Genomic DNA, 18,054 nt, shown 5'->3' on the forward strand with positions numbered 1-18,054 from the left:
TGCCAGCAAATTATTTCAAGCTTCCTACCTTTAAATCTTCACAAACAGAAGAAACAAAGGAAAAGGTAACTAAGGGCAGATTGTAATACTTTGTGGTAAACCTCATGCTCAATGCCACATATTGTAGGAATCAAATATTTTCAGCAATGCCCTCTTGTAGTGCTACACATAGAACAAGACTAATCTTGACATTAAGGCTGTACTAATTCTAACAGCACATCTTTCAAGACACATCTTGTCAATATTGGATATTTGACCTAAACAGACTGTCTTAATTTCTAGCAGCACAAGAAAACTCGTTCAGAAAACACTGCAATTTACAATCCATCAATTAAGTATAAAAAAATTCCATACTCAATACACATGTTTTTTAAAATAGATCTTATTTTCACAAACAAGAGAAATTAATTCAGGAGATAAGAATCAGTGAATGGATTTCCAAGTTATCCCTGTATTCTGTCCACAAGTAGGAACCTAGATCAAGAAAACCATTGCAGCAGCAAGAGAGAACAAACTCGGTGCAATATAAACTGTATTCTGCTATTGCTGTCCAAAGCAGAGGCCAGGCAAAATTAATTTCCTGAGTTCTACAGAAACCTGAAAGATCCAATACTTCCATCAGAAAAAGGCACTGATACATTCTGCAATAAAATTAAATCCCTAGAATAATTTTTTTAATACCTGGTTTACACTCAAATGTTTACTTAGACCTTTATTCAGAAGACCAAGTTTTCATATGACTTGTAAATCACCAATATAAGAAGTTTCTAAAAGTCAATAAACAAAGTAAAAATTGAATAAAGTTACCTAGAATGAAGCATCAGAATATATTCCAACAACAACTTCAATTACCTGCCTACTAATAACTCAAACCAACCATCTTAGTTCTCATGCTGTTATGGACACCAGTAATTAATATAAACATCAAAAGCAATCATTGTAGAAAGACTGGTCATTTTTGCAAAGCTTGGCAAACTCTCAACTACCTGCTGATTATTAATTTTCAAACATATGGAAGCTCTGTGGTGATACACGTTAAATTGATTCTCCCCTACGAAATATAGTACCACAAAAATGAATTATTAATCTTCTGTAAAATAAAGATAATTAAGGCTATTCATATTTGTTGCAGGCCATGCATAAACTTAGATGCCATATTATTCTTACAGATACTGAGTTTCTGAACTTTTCACTACAGCTACATGACTGAGATTTTTATATGCCTGGAAAGTTAGGGAAAATTCAAGAAAAAAGAGGGTTTCCATATTAACTGACAATTGCAGTGGCTCCCATTGTTTTCTATGGCAAAGTAATGTGTTAGGTCAAAATTCCAGTTATTTAGTGAAGGGAAAAGTGCCTGTAAGGCATTATCACAAAAACTACATTAAAAATTTTATATCACAAGCTTGGCAACTGTCCTTTCAAACAAGTCAGTTACTTTATTTTCCTCCTTCCTCTAAAACATTTATGCAGTAAAGGCTGAATTTCATCCAGCTTATTTAACGTGCCTGAATCTTCCCCTAAAAATAAAGCTATTATACAGCTAATACTTTATTCCAGTCAGCTTCCTTAAAAAGAAGCATGAAATTTTAAACCTAGTATGGAGTTTTTGGTAATCAGATATCAGTAAATGTGGTTTGCAACCAAATGACCAATTTCCTGGTGCAAGGAGCTAATTTCTGGTACTTTGAGATAATCAAGACTTACTAATAACTTGTCTTTACAGTTCACTTCAGGGATAAAAACAAATTTAGCAGTTTCATAACACAAGTAAAGCACTACTAACATCAAATAAGGCTTAATGGAATCTAAAGAGAAGGGATATCACCATTTTCCATGACAAGTTTATTCCACTACACTAAACAACAGGAAAAGGCATTTTAACATTAAGTTTCCCCAAGAGCTTAGAGAGCAGGCATCAATATATAATCTACAGCTCTACTTTTTGATTGTATCATGGAAGTCAGTAAAGAAGGACATACAGTTGGTAAAACTCAAGCAGCTTCAAGTAAAAATCAGAAACACAGGGCAGATAAAAATATTCTTGATCCCTGCACATTGAGCAAAGAACTACTCCACATTAAAGTGGTGCTCATGAGATCCTTGGCAAGCTGTGCCCCTTCTATATTCAAGACAGCATTTCATCTCCTTTCTTGCCTTGTGATCCAACTTGTCAAACATCCCACAAAGAATAAAAGGACTGGCACAAACCCACACACAGCTTTACCACCCACAAGGAACATGAGAACGGTGCTGCCCACCCAAAATGCTCAAATTTTGCAATCTTTCCAATGCAATTTAGTTCATATTCTATTTATTAAAAGTCCATCCCATCTAAACACCAAATAAGAAATCAAGGGAAAAACACTTTCAGAATATGAAACCAAATTTTAAGAACTACTCATTCATACCAGATTTCAACCCGTTGCTAGTCTCTGGACTCTTGTAGCAAAACAACAATTCCATTATAGTATTCAGCTACAACACAGACAACTTCTCTGCTGTATTTGGTATTCCACACTTTAATCTGCGAGTATAGGCTGCATGACTATACCTTCTAGAGTAAAAATTTAAATGTCAAGATCTATGTTAAAAAAATATGTGCAGGGTTTAGTGAGAAGCATGAATGTATTCTGAAAGTGTTCTCCTCTGCACCTGATTTATACAAGCAAAGAGCTCTTCTAAACTAAGAACATAAAAAGGTATGCTATATTGTTGACTACAGAATACTGCAAAGTTTTATTGCCATTTAAACAAAGAAGCCATAACAGTTAAATGAGCTCATGCAATAGGTTTCAGCATCAAAAGGTGCCAGCTGTAAAGAGTTATGGCTAATTGAATATGGAACTCCTGCTTAATCAGATAACTGCTCTGCTATTTCCAAATGAAATGCCATTTCCATACTGTCTGAAAATGGCCTCTTTTATTGGTAACCAGAGAAAACAATATAAACTGTAAATAACATTAAGTGCTGTGTTTACCCATTCCAGGCACTGAAGTAGCAGGGGATCCAGGGCGCCTTGGTAAAACATTGGACGGCAAGGATGGCGCAGCAGTTCTCTCCGGGAGCCCGCTCGGAGCTGGGCTGTCTCTCTGCAGATTAGGAGCTGCTGGAAGAGGGAACTTCGGAGAGCCTTGTTTAGGAGTCACAGGTGGGGGTGTAGAAGCATTTCTTTGAGCTGCAGTCCTCTGACGAATTTCTAACAAGAATATGTACATACTGAATTTAATATTTAGCATGAGCAAGATATTACTGAAAGTGTGTTAATATTGTTACACCAATTAGCAAATTACAGAATCAAACAAAACCAGGAAGGTCTAAAACTAAACATCATCTGAGCATGTCATAGAAGTAAATACCAGATAGAATACTGTATTTCAATTGTCATAACTGTTAAATACTTTGGGCAAAATTCTTCTAGAAGGAAATTAGAGAGCAGAATCATAGTATCTGCTAAGGCAGAACACTGGACACACAAACATCTAGAATCAAACAACAATGTATAGAATTGACCACTTTTTACTCCATGGCTTAAAAATGCTTCCAAGTATTTAGCTTTCCATGGGACCAAAACCATTCAGTATCCACTATGTCCAGGTTAGGTGCCCAAAGTTAGGAAAAAAAAAAAATCAGATTGGATAAATGAAACTATTCTAAAACCAGAAGAAAAGGAAATGCTTCATTCAGGTGATAGTTTCACTTGCTTGTTTCAGTATCCCCATCGTCAAACCACCTGCATGGATTCTCACAAAACAAGAATGGGCTCTGCCAGAACACATGCCCACTTTTACCTCTTCTCACACCACTATCAGTTACTATTAAATCACAGTTATGAAAAATATTTCCTCAGTTATTCTTACATGAAGCCAAATATCACGAGAGTAATCTACCACGGTTTGAATGTTGTGACAGTCATGCAAGCCTGACATTCACACACTATTGCAACAAATCAAACAGAAATGTAACCATTGCTTTAGGTCTGCAGATATTTACATGATTAACAAGTAGCAGGTTAGTCTCTACAGGGACACCCCAGTACACACCTAAAGCTGTAATACCCTACAGAGTTAGTTTATAATACCATGTCACTTTGAGCCACCTTGCATGTCTTCCTTCACAACAAATGGAATTTAACACTACATTTGGACTTTAAAATCACTTCCACAAGTTTCAAGATTAGAGAGATTTTATCTGCTGACCTTGTGTCAAGCTGGAAGAGTTTAATGCTTAGCAGGCAGTTTACAGGACCACTGGCAACCAGCCCTGGAAAATGGGTGTGCTGAGTGTGAAGGAACAATCCCTGTCCCCTAAAGTACAACACTAAAATGCTAAGCTCCTGCTGTGGATGGAGGAGGTGAGCATGCTACTTCAGCTGGCACCAGCTGAGAAAGAGCTGTTATCACTGAAGCACCAGGTCAAATGTAACAGTTCTGTGGGAATACAGCCAATCTAGTGCCATGAAAATTGCTACATACATAGGTTATGGTCTTGCCTACTTATCTCTACATATAAATAGGACTAATACACAAGAGTAGAAAGAATTAAAAATTCTTTGGAATCACTGCTTTAAAAACTACAAGTTTAAAAACTACAGTCTTAATAAAAATACATCTAGTTAAGTTTCCTACAAAGCAGAGTAAATCACTAGTTTTCCCCTGCCACATCATGTGCATGGCTGCATTACTTCACACAACTTCATCGTCCAAATTACATCAATGAGTCTGAAAGTTCTGTATTTTAATTTGATTTTAACAAGTATGTTTGCCCCCTCACTATTTCAGCTGTTCAGAATCTGGAAACCAGGATTAATTGGTGAGGTAGTTACAGAGATTGCATCAGCATTTCCTTGGTGACTTGCTTCTCGTTTGAAAACTGCTCCTGTGTTGAGAGTTTTATCTGAAGTAAGAATTCATCTATGATAAACCTCCCCATTCACATGTCTTCAAGATTTTTTTGTGAGAGACATAAGCAGTAACCTTTCAAGTTTTACTGCACTAGGATGACTGCATTCTCTGTGCCATCTGACCAACAGGCATGGCCCATCTCCAAATACAAAATACTGATTAAAACCTATGATTTACAGTTAAGTTTGTGTTATAGTTTCCAGTCCTATGTTAGTTTCAAAAATTAAGCTAAAAGGTAGGCAATTTCTCAAGTCTTCTCAGGTCCACATATGCACAAAAAAAAGAGTGATAAATATAAAGCCTAATTCCACCTGTTCCAAGATCATTTTAAACATCTGTAAAGATATCTTAATCCATTATTTTTTCATTACAAAACCCTCTTTATTATTGTTGTATATAAAAAATGCCCAAGACCATTACTGTACTACATATGGATGTTACTTTTACATTTTGAAGGCTGTCTTTCTAGATCATGTGGTTTAAGCATATTAATTTTAATTGTTTAAGAGCACTGAGTCTGTTTCAATAGGTCATGGCTATATTCACATTTATTCTGAGCCCATAATACACTATTTATAAGCAATTTCCAAGCCACCTGCAAGAGCTCTGCCCCTCTTGCCCATTCCTTCTGAAGGGTCATTTTTGGCAAGTCTTCTTTAAACGACTTTCAATTACAAAGATACTGCCACTTTAATGACTCTTTCCCCATATTTCTGTTCCTATAAAGATGCTGAACCAGTACTTTACAGTAAGTATTAGAGAGATATGCTTCAGTAGTTTCAGTTTCATTACAGAGTTAAGAATGCAAGACTCATTGCTAGTTTCCACAAAATAGTGGGTTATTCACAATGCCTTTTCCCCCCCCTTCACTTAGAAGTTCACTTGACTTGCACTCTATTCTGTGATTCATACTTAAGAGAACTTGCCAACATACTGCTGCTCCCCAAGTAAGAGAAGTCACCAGAATATGCATTATGAGAAAGTGAGAAATGCTCTCCTTGGCACAACCAGCCCATCCATTCCAGTACCTCCTTTCATAGGGTGGCTGCAGATGTTATTCAGTGACAACACACAAATATGAATTTCTGAGGCTTTCATTCCTGATACAATCCCCAAGATCCATAAATGTATTGTCATGGACATGGAGAGTGCAGCCCTGTCTCATCATTTTAGTATCACATAGAGGCCCTTTACCCATGAACTCCCCTAATTCCTGCTCTGTCCTTCCACAATAACAGCCCTAATAATCTTCTGAAGTAACTGAATATGATCTATATACTTCTCAAACTACCTCAAGATGCAACATGTTAAAAATTTGCCTTTTGCAAAGTTCCAGATTTCCATAATTCCAAGTTGCACAACTTAGCTAAAGGAACATGTCCATTGACCTCAACACTAACACAAGTTACAGCTACTGCTAATGTAGTTTTAATGAAGTTTTTACGTTTTCCAAGGATTTTCTTCAGTAATGATATTTGTGTATCCAAAAGTCAATGGCACGAAAACAGAAAAATAGCTTAAAAATGGAACTTTTATTCTCCAAACACACTGCAGTTCAAATTCTGCAGTTACCAGCATTGGACACTTCAGACATAAGCAGACACATTACTTAAGAGCTATCTACTCAACTGATGATTCAGTATGAGCTCTTAAAGACTATTACACTACTGCAGTGGTGAAGCAGTGACATGTTTCATGTTTACAAGCATAACTATTTTATTTTTTTCCTCACTCAAAACACCTTGATTTTTGCAAAGAATAATACCTTATTTTCATAGAGCTATATTACAGGTCAATATACAGTTTATGTAACTTGTTGGCTTTAGCACCCAAGACCAACCAAGCATTTTCTTCCTTCCTCTTCATGCCTATATCCATCCCACAGCCTGCAACCATCTTTTATTGCATTACTTTTTTGTTCAGGTCACAGTGTGATCTCATTTACAATACAGCCCTGCTAACAGTCATATTTGCAAAATTGAAAGAGCAGGTACCAACAACAGGATATTGCTGATAAATATTTCACTGCAAATATATTCTTACACTATTTTTCCTCCATGGCCAAAGTACTAAAGTATATATTCATTAACTATACCCCCTAAAAAACATTTCTGAACATATAAAATTGCACTTAAATTTTCAAATTCCTTTCCTTCTGGATTTTGTGATGTTTTTTATGCAAAATACAAGATCGATCTAAATGATCTGTTAAAACTACCATTATTTATTTCAGCAGTACATGTCAAAATCACAAAAATTGTGAGAAGAGCTAAACACACAGGAAAATTGGGCTGCTACCAGTTGTTTTTCCAAGAACCAACTATTATGCAATACTGATTAAACCTTTGTACCAATTAGTATGATGTGCAAGCGTTCATCTCAACCAGTAAGGAAAAATCATACAAACTAACTAACTGCCTCATACACAACATTGTCCAACTTGATTATATATATTGGTTATTGTTTATCACCTTTTCAAAAAGACTCAGTTACAGAGCTCAAGAAAATGAGTTCTGTTGCTTGGCTAGCTTACATCCAAAGTGAGTAAAGAGAAGGTCAGGGAAGCTTTAATGTTAACTTGCTAAAAGCTATTTTATTATTCTAAACCACTCTAATTCTATCACATACTACATGCACCAAATTATACCACAACCACATAAAGGTGTCATCTAGTTACAGTAAGTTATATACTGCACAGAACAGAAGCTGATATTAATTTTGGGCAGATATTTAGTGTGAACAGCAATAACCTAGTAGGTTTTTTGATAGCTAAGAATTGAAAAAATTACTGCATATAACAAGTATTATTTAGTAAGTATTTGGAAATTAAGTCTCCATAATTTCACAAGTCAAAGGCAAGCATAGCTTGTCTCTCTTGAACTATAACACACCTCCAAAATAGAATAGTCTGACTAACCACTTACACAGGGCAAAAAGCTGCACCAATTCCAAATTCAATGTGTTAGAAGACAGATCGGAAAAAAAACCTAAATTGTGCTGTATATGAGCAAAGTTACATTGACTCATAGAATCATTTAGGATGGAAAAGACCCTTAAGATCATAAAATCCAACCATAAGCCATGACAATTTACAACATTTATTTGCCAAAATTCTTTCCAAAGCTAAACTACACTTTTATTCAGGATCAAGCATGAATGCCCATGCACCTCAAAAAGTTGAATGTTTGAAAGACAATTGCATATTTTCTCAGTGGCATCCCCACTTAGAGGTTATTGGTTCATACCATGACAGTCTCAGAAAGCATTCTTTGCAAATGAAACTGCACTAAAAGATTCCTTCCACCAAGCCATGAGACCAATTTACAGCTAGCTCTAAATAAAAACTTCAAAGCACAGATAGCATGGGTAAACTCCTCAGCAACAACTGTTTCACATATCTATTCATACCACACTTATTAACGTAGACCACAGCCTACAGTGACTGTCTCTCAGAAATAATTCTAACTCTCTCAGAACCTCTCCCTCCCAGCCCTTACAACAGTCAAGACACAATCAACACAACACAGCATATGTGGGATCCAACTGATCTGCTTTTGTCTGACTGGATCAAAAGCAGGGGCACTACGCTTTGGGAACCTAAACAAACATAAGACTAATTAATAGACACTGACCGACTCACTTCTCATCACTGCTCCTTACACAACCTGGGTAGAGGGGAAGAGATCAGTCATGTACCCCCTAAGGAGTTTCAAAACCAGTGCTGTTCTATCTTCATAAAGCCAGAATGACTAAAAACTTATCACTGTCTAATTTATAGATAATTCTCTGCAGATTTCTATATAGAAACACACATTTTCAGGCAGTTTCATCCCCTGGTCAATGTTACTTGCATTCTGCAAACAGATCTGTCACCCTGCTACTGGAGTAATTTCTAGCACAGCTCAAGAAGGATGAATTTTATACAGAGTTTAAAAAGAGCCAAAGACACTACCTACACATTATGGGTATAGCAGAAAATTCTTGGCAACCACCCACGAGCTGTATATTAAGGCAGAGAAAATAACAGGGTGTCAGAATGGCCCTTCAGTCTGAACAAAACTATGAATGCTGTAGAAATGGAGTATGGGAAAGACAGGTAAGGAGCAAGCTTGAAAAAAAGCTGTTGTGTCTAGGACAACAGAGGAGGTACTACTGAGGTACTGCACTCAACTATTGACTGTCAATGTCAACTAGTAAGGACAGTTTTAAAATATTTTCATGGCGATTTGAAGCTAAGCAAGAAGATTTGATGATGCAGCTTATAAACATCTTTGCTAGTAAATCCAGGTGCTCTGCACTGAACAAAAGGAGTACTCCAAGAGCAAAAAATAGGAAAAATAGACATTTGGTTACCCACGAGAGTTAAATACAAAGTTGACAATTCTAATACTAAATTCTAAAGCAATCTGTATTTTATGAAAAACCCTGCATATCAGATTCTGCAGTTGTTTTTGAGCATCAGCCCTCTCAGGTTATAAGAACAAGTTAATGACAAAGACTGGTCTTAAAGTGCGAGTACAATCCTCAGTATCAGAGTACCAGGCAGCCTTTATACTACGTTCCTACAAGCATTTCAGTTTAACTACAGCATATTACACTCAACCTTAACAAAAATTAACTGTTGACTGTCTGCATAAATATTTGCATAAATACAACATTTTTAATGTTGGCATTCTACTATGTGTGAGATCTTCTGAGTTTTGAAACTCGTGTGGTCAATCTAGAAACAAGGCTTCCTTGAAACACATGCAAGTTTTTATTTTATTCAAAGGCACCATTAAATGGAACAATGTAAACCAGTAAAGAACTGTCCATTCTTTGCAACTAAAAAGTAGCTGAATTATGCACCAGCTTCTCATTCCTCTCTAGGCACCTAATAGAAGTAGCTTAAGTACTGCATTAGGAAAGGTCTAACTAGCCATAAATAGAAACACAACTGAAAAGCTAAGTCAATGAACATTGCACAAGATTTGAAAACACCTTAGTATTCTAGAAAAGTTGCAAGTATGTCACAAGTTCATTTTCTCTCAGCTTTAACATCAAGCAGTATTAAATATCCTGCTGTCTAGAAAATCAGGCTTTAGTAATAGATCCCCTGCCTGAAAAATACAGAACAGTAATGGGCATAGCCTAATGAACAGTCTATTAACCCTAAATAAAGGTCAATTGATCTACAAATTTTATCATAGACAGACTTCTAGACCAGAAATTGCTGTGAAAGATGAGTATCTATGCTAAAGAGCACCCGTTTTACAGGGCTATTACCTTGTCCAGGTCTTGGGGTTGCAGATGTTCCACCAGATGGTAGTTCAGTCTCCTGCCAATTAATTATATATAACATTATCTGAATGCTCAGCTCCATAGTACCTTTCATATTACACCAGTATCAATAACAAGACTCACCTTTGCACTTGATTCCGGATCAAACCTTTCAAGGATTAGTTTAGCAGTCTTGTATGTTTCCTTTTCCATTACTTCCTCAAGCTGGAAACAAAGATTCCACACATCAATAGATAATTTTTCAAAATATTTCCCCCCACTACAGCCTCCCATTTACAAGCATCTTATCAATGTTACCAAAAGCCAAAGCTCATCCATGAACCACCAGTACCTTTTTCAGATACCTGAAGATTTGCTGCATTCAATGGAAAATAAATTTTGCTTTCAAAAATAGTTTCCAAACTCTAATGAACTACTTGTACTTAACAGCTTTATTGCAAGGAAACACCAAATATTGCTAATTGTTTACATATAATGAGGAGAATAATTACAAGCACCAACTTCAATAATGGAATGTGCAAAAATCTATCAGCCATCATTATTGGAAGTTATTAGACATGACAAGCAAATGACAGGCAATTCCTTAGATTTATTTCCTCATAGCACTTAATGCTATTAATTTAAGGAAGGTCGTTAGCCAAGTGCTTTACAGAATAAAGTCCCTGTGCCAATTAACTGCTGTCAGCATCGATTTTAGATTATTTATTAGCAGAAGCAATTAGCTTGCTGCAAATGCTGTGAAAACTCACTAACTAGAGAACAGCCATGGAATTTGCTCAAATGACTTTAAAGGCTGGATCCACATCTTTACTGCTTCTCAGAAAAAGGAACATGTTAAGAATTTAAATAAAAAAATTTACTGAGAACTATGCATATTTAGGGAGTGTAATTAAAGGATTTCATTATTACAACATTTTATTTACAATGCACTCAAGTGGCTTTATAACTAATACATGGGCTTAATTAAAAAAGGTAATCGCTAGTAAAGTATCATTTCAGTGGTTAACAGCCAACATCAGAAGCAGCTTAACTTTAAAACTGAGATAGCTGAAGTTATGACAAATACCTAATATGTATACAAATTATATTACATTTTGCAGTATCTTAAGCAGACCGTTCTTCCTAGATAAGCTGACTAATGGCCATGTTCAGCTAAATGTGGGGACTTAGCTTGTTCTGAAGTTTGCTGTTGGCATAAACTGCAAAACTGAAAAGGTCGGTGGTCAAAAAATTAAATTATCTCAAACTCATTTATCACTGCTAAAATAACAAATGGTGCAGGTTAACATGAATTTTATGCCATTATTTAGCTGGTGAGAAAATAAAGTTTCAGCTATTCTGCATACACTGTGCAGGAGTTTTGCATTTAGACAGACCTCAGGATTACAAACAGACCTCAGAAGCTAAATAAAAATTCACTCCATTTAAATGAAATACTGTTTATTCATTTAACACTCACTCCTCCACACATTTCTTGAAGTTTGAGGCAAGGAATACTATCCAGGCTGTTAATTAAGGACTGTTGAAACAAAAGGGAGTGAAGAAGGAAGTAAAAATCAATTTCCTATACTTGTATTTCAGCATCACTTTGGAGTTAACCCACTAACTTCGTAAAATAAATGCCACACAGTGCAATAAGAGCAGAATTAATGACCTAATAGGAAAAATAAAGTATTTATTGCTTATAAAAGTAAAAACTGTAAGACAGACTTATACAAAGGGGTAAGGCTAATGAGGTGAAGCTGCAAATTGGGGAAGCATTAACAGTCAGTGCTAATATTTGTCTGCCAAATCAAAATTTAAAAAACCCAATTCACTTCACATCAATGAACATTAAATGCATACTATTGTCTGTACAGCCAAAAAGAAAAATGAGTAATAACTTTCTGCAGGGCAAAGTGACCTTTAGGGGAGAAAAAAAACAGAATGCTCCACCATCACTTGACACTTTCTTTATCTAAAGCACTTTTTGCCACAGCAGTATTAGATAGCATAGTAACTATTTGTGGATACATAAGTTTTGCAACAACAGTTACATTATTTTGAAACATAATTCAGATCTTAATAAAGAAGCATGGTACCACTTTCTCTTCCTGTGAACAATTGTATGGATAAACTCCTTCCCAACAGGCAAACAGAATTCCTGTGGGAATGACATCAGCTGCCTAAATTGAACAGTATAAGTAATGTATTTTAGGCTTCTTGTAAAGGTAAGTTAGCAACCAAAGACTTAAATACTGGCATGGTGCAAACCATTCATTATTCATCATACTACTACATGAGTTCATAAACTGAGAATTACTTGGTATGTCAAACCCAAATTTGAGGACGTCCTTCTTTATGTTCACACAAAGCCACAAAACTCATTTCAGTCCATTTAAAATATACCAGTACACGTAGCAAAAGTTTCATTAAAATTGGAAATGCATTATTTAAGTCACAGTAATGAAGTATACTTTGAACAGATCCACGCCAACATTAAAACCACCAAACTGAGCCTTTGTCAGTAAATAAGATTTTAAACTGTATTTTGAGTTTCCAGTTGCGTATTTTCAGTACTCTAGCATTTACCAATTAGACAAAACTGGGCTTATACAAGAACCAACTCCTAGCAGAGCTTTTATCACATACTCAAGTTATCAAAATATCAATAGTTGTCTACACCTAGAAGGCTGAAGACAAAGTTGATTAGAGAGTAATTATTTCAAGTAACAGAACTCATATGCTTACTAATGTAACTCCAAGACAGCCTTGAAATCAGAATACTTTGGTATTTTTTCCTAGATTAACAGATGCAATTTCTAAACTCTTACCTGAACCGGCTTGGCAATCTGTCGAAGTCTAATATTACACTTAGCCTAGTATTCAGAGTACCTGAGCAAGCTTCAGCAAAGTTTAATTCTAAAATTAGCATAGTAATCACTATACTAGCTTTACAACTTTGTCCTCAGGCTAAGAATTAGCCCATCTTTAAGACTGCTGTTCCAGGTAAATTCTCCACTAATTCCCAGCTGTACCAGCTTAATACATGTCCTGTACTCTTGCTTTAATATGCTTAACCCTCTGAACTTGCTCATCTACCCATGTTCATCCTCATTAACTGAGAAACTCAGAGGCCAAAGTCACAGCTAAACAGTCACAAACACAACCACAGTATCCCTCCTTATGATCAAGAAGGGAAACAAAGTTGTATCTTGAAGTAGTGTCTTAATTACAGCTATTTAAGTTAGTCCCTACCCCCCCTTAATAACTGAACAAGCTTTAAAGTATTCACTAGGAAAAAAACAGCACAGTCAATTCTGTGAGAAATATTACACAAACTTTGAGTCAAAGTACAGGATAGACAATACTAATGGTAATTTCCAGATGAATTATCTGTATTTGTCAAGTATTTTACCCACGTGACTTTGACTAAGTCACCAAAGCCAGAAGACAAGTCAAACAGAAATTAATTTCTATTAAGCAGTCACTGCAAACCCACCAGGGCATTATAGCAGATGAGGAGCTTACACCATTTACAGGTAAGCCCTGTAACCACCTTATGTCCCTTCAGCACACAAGCAATGTCTGCAGGGAAAAGGTGGGCCACAGGACTGTAAAACACAAGTACTGTAAGGTTTTTCAAGAGGACAGTTGTCTTCAATAGAAGATCTAGCCAGCAATTAAGTAGCTGAGCTGCAACAAAGTGAAAAAGCACAGATGTTGCAGCAGGCTTAGTGCCTAGACAACAATCTGCATTACAAATAAACAGGAAAAACAATTTACTTATCCTAAATACTTTGAGGACAATGTAAATTTCTTAGTAAGTAATCCTATTTGCAAACTCAGCAGCAAATCAGAATTCAAGAGGAAAAAATCCTCTCTCCCCATTATTTCACTTGAATTTTGTTTTACTAAAAATTAGCCAAACGCACTCCTAAGAAAGTTAATCAAACAAAACAAAATCAAATCTGAGAATTACCAAAATTAAATTTTACAGAATGCAATTGATTCAGTGTTTTTATCTAAAACACTAATTATATTCTGTCTTATTACCTGCATCCCCTTTCAGCTCATTTCAACATATTCTGTTTTATGTATAATTATCTAATTTTAATGCTTAACTGACTATCTTAAATTACGATGAACCTCCCGAGTGAAAAATACCAACACTGCACTGATTCAAGAGGTTGCAGTAAGTCCTGTGTTTCTGGTTCCTTGCTAGGAGCAAGACACCCACAAGACCATGTGATAATCACTGACTCTGAAAAATAGCTGACTTACACATTATTGGACTTCCCAGAACTCAGATTCACTAATCCTATTTAGAAGTTTGTCTTTAATGACTAAAGCTTGACTTGCTTATATACTCATGGCAATTTATACTCCCAGACTTAAATTCTCCATAGTAACACTATAATTTCAGTATTGTCTATGAAGTATTTATGCAGTTGTCCCATTTTTGTACTGTGCATTGTTTCATCCTGTTTCTTCTACAGTATGTTGTTTTGATGTTTTGAAAAATACACATTTATGTTTTTCCTGATTAATCTTTTATTCAATGCCTTTTGTCCTAATTGCTTCTCACACTCAAAAATTCAGTATTACTAGTCTTTCTACAAAAAAAAAAAAATTCATTATTACAGAAAACTACAATGAAGACTTTACAGTTAAGATTCCAAAAACTCTTTTGTTCTCCACTGTGCTTTTTCTCTTTAAAGAGCTTTTCCTTTAAGGCTACCAAATGACTATGTTAATTTGAAACATTGAGTGATTTCAGTTAAGCAGTTTTCATAAAATAAGCTTAACATAGTTGTCATGCTTATGTTTTTCCTTCCTAGAAAATGTAAGCCACTCAAACCCCTTTGTATCACCATTACAAGCAAACGACACATCTATTTAAATATTAGCAAATCCTCTTTACCAAAGGACAATGACATAATTAAGTTACAGGTTACCTTTTTTACATACACATTTTAAAAGTGATAAAACATAGATCATGACATAATACCAGACTCTGAGTCATCTCATTTTTGATACCTTTGTTCTGGGTTTTTTATTATTTCAGCTACCATGGCAAAATCCAGAAGGTATGAAGTGGACACTTTGGGAAACTCATTAATAACAAAGACTCATAATTGAATTTTTGGAATTTCTGGAAGGAGAAGGAGTTGCTTTGGCAGGGTAGGGTCGGGGGGGCAGAGAGTCTTTGGGTTGTGGCAGTTTTAAAGTCTTGCCTTACAAGGCAGGTGAAGCCAATCATGTAAGAAAACAGCTTCTTCTCTCAACAAGCTTCCTTATGGAGTGCAAACAGAGAGGAAACAGCTTTCAGTGTTACAAACTTCGCAAGAGGGCAGGTTATCCAAGACTTGGAACCTTGTCCATCCTAATTTTTTCTTAGTGAGATTAACTGTTGATCAAGTTTGTTTACAAATATCTGGCATACACCAGTTTTAGTGAACAATAACAAGCATTTTTTCTTGAAGTTTTACTTACTATTTTTTTCTTTTGGGATTTCAAATCTTCCAGAGCATCATCTAAAAGAAAGACATTATCTATTAGTTTTCAAATATAAATTAAGATATTTCAGCACAATCTAAACATTGACATTACCTTGTGAAATCAGGAAAAATTATGCATTGACCACTACCAACTCTAAACATCAGTAAACTTCGTATAAAATAACTAGAGATTTATGTGAAAATAAATCACTTAAAATGCTGAACCTGCTTATAAATTATGGCCCACTGTTATCACTTCACAGTTATAACTATTAAAAAATTTTATGTACCATTTCCTCATTAAGCAAACCAATTCTAGCCAGTGCCCTGCTTTGACCTACATTAAAACTGGTACAACAATGGACCAAACACATTTAATCTCGTGACTCAAAATATTAAAAAAAAGCTTGAGGTCTAAGCATTAATATATCTGAGTACCAGATTTACTGGCTTCAGTATTTCACATAAACCTCTTAACACATACTAGTTTCAAATGCCAGGTTGATTCCAAGCTTCAAAGCTCAATCTGTTTCACCCTTTGTATACTCTTGGACTACAACAAAGCCCCCAGTTTTGTAAAAACAGCTACCAGAAGGTCACTTTACTACAAAATGTTAAGAGACTTGTACAACAGGTAGGCACAACACCTAACCTGTCTAAGAGGAAGAGAGAGAAGAAAGGCCAAATGCATGTGGGATTCTCCTGAAAGTCAATGTTTGGAGCCTGACACTCTTGGAAAATTCACTGCAATAAACCATCACCTAACGCAGAAGATACTCTCTCACCAAACTAGCTTTCTACTACCTTTTTTCACAGCAACAGATTTTAAAAATAAACTACAACTTTTTACCCTTTCTCAGTTCTACTGAACATGGGCAGCTTACTTCCTGTAAAAACACACCTAATCTTACCCATTTTTCAGATTTAAAGAATTTTCAGATTTAGAACTTTATAGAACTACAAGACAAAACCAACCAAACACCCTTTATTTTTACTATTTACAAATACGTATTCCATATCATTCAAAGTTACTTCAAGAAAACTGTTACTTTAAATTAAGGGAACAAATAATTACTTGAATTTTTCCAGAATGCAGAAATCCATCTTGATCAAATACACCTCTTTATTAAATGTGCAAAATACTACAACTGGCACGCACATATTGGAAAGGTTATTATTTGGGCAATAAAAGAGTAACTACAATCACCCACATTTGTTAATAGGACATGGAAAAAGACAATATTTAATCCTGGGATGGACAATTCTACAAAGTGTGCACCTTCAAATTACTAAGATACCTCCTTTCACCAAATGTTACATTTATATTAGAACACAGTCTCACACATTGCCTCACACAGATTAACAGCTTAAAATGCATTGCAATACAGTGTGGTATCATAAGCCCAAATAAACAGAACACAGACAGCTATTAACGCTTTCTCAAGAAACTGCAAGTGCTTTTGGTACAGAAATGCCTAGAACATCTTCAAGAATAGCCTTCCACAAAGCAATGCAATCAGTTTCAAGTGTGGGTGTTTCTGATCACTTCACCTCCTGTACTCAACAAGAACCTCAAGAAACACCTGCCCTTTAAACATGGCCAAATGGCAATTACTGCAAAGTACTCTCAAGAAACCAACATATCTCCTCTTAATTAAACCTACAGAAAAAAAGGAATTCATACTAGGGAAGTCAATACCTGCAATATACCTCATTTATTTTCTCCAGCTTTGGGACAGATCAGCCTATATCTTTAACAGTTGTTTACCTGACCAGTCCTAAAAACTGAAATTCCATAATCTCTGCATCACCTTCCCTGAAGTCTAGCTACTAATTTTCTTCACTCAGAGCATCATTCCCAAATCTTGTGTATACCAATTATCCAGCACAGAGGTTTACTGTATTAAATAACCTCCTCCAGTGTCTCAGGATGTTATACTAACTTATCCCAGAATAAAAATTTGGCTTTGAGCAACTTGGTTGACACTTTGCTCTCTCAGCTACACTTTCTTCTGCTTTACTGCTTCAATCCTACATCTAATTTTTCTTTTTCAAATATAGGACTTTTATCTCTGAGGTAAAACACTTCATTTTTATCCAGTCTCTGGGACCACACAGAAATAATCCCTTTTGTCATGTTCTATCATCTACTAAACCCTTTAAACACAAGTTCAACAAAAGCACTAGACTTGCCTGTATGCTCAAAACAGCAATAAAGACATTTAAGCAAACTAGAAAAACATACTTTTTTTTCTTATTCAGCCCATGAAATGCAAATCGTTCATTTCACCTCAGAAATGAATCACACAGCACCACATAATATATGGACAATTTTATTTCTACATAAAAATGTATGTTCTGTGCTTGCATATCAAATGCAAACATTCAG

At 35.5% G+C, this 18,054-nt stretch overlaps 1 protein-coding gene across 12 annotated transcripts in view; it reads right to left on the reverse strand.

Annotated features, from left to right (window-relative positions):
* Positions 1-18,054, reverse strand: part of LNPK (lunapark, ER junction formation factor) — a 50,398-nt gene that overhangs the window by 21,652 nt on the left and 10,692 nt on the right. For all 12 annotated transcript variants that reach the window (XR_014956728.1, XR_002467481.4, XR_014956726.1 and 9 more), the window contains 4 exons: positions 15,661-15,701; positions 10,309-10,389; positions 10,171-10,222; positions 2,982-3,200 (listed from right to left, as the gene is read on the reverse strand). Coding sequence is in view for 8 of the 12 variants with exons in the window: in XM_021552524.3 (XP_021408199.2) it covers positions 2,982-3,200; positions 10,171-10,222; positions 10,309-10,389; positions 15,661-15,701 (393 nt within the window). In the remaining 4 variants the exon portion in view is untranslated. The remainder of the gene's footprint in view (positions 1-2,981; positions 3,201-10,170; positions 10,223-10,308; positions 10,390-15,660; positions 15,702-18,054) is intronic.

The sequence above is a fragment of the Lonchura striata genome, chromosome 7 (assembly GCF_050655825.1).
Source record: "Lonchura striata isolate lonStrDom1 chromosome 7, ASM5065582v1, whole genome shotgun sequence".
In the NCBI taxonomy this organism is placed as follows: Eukaryota; Metazoa; Chordata; class Aves; order Passeriformes; family Estrildidae; genus Lonchura; species Lonchura striata.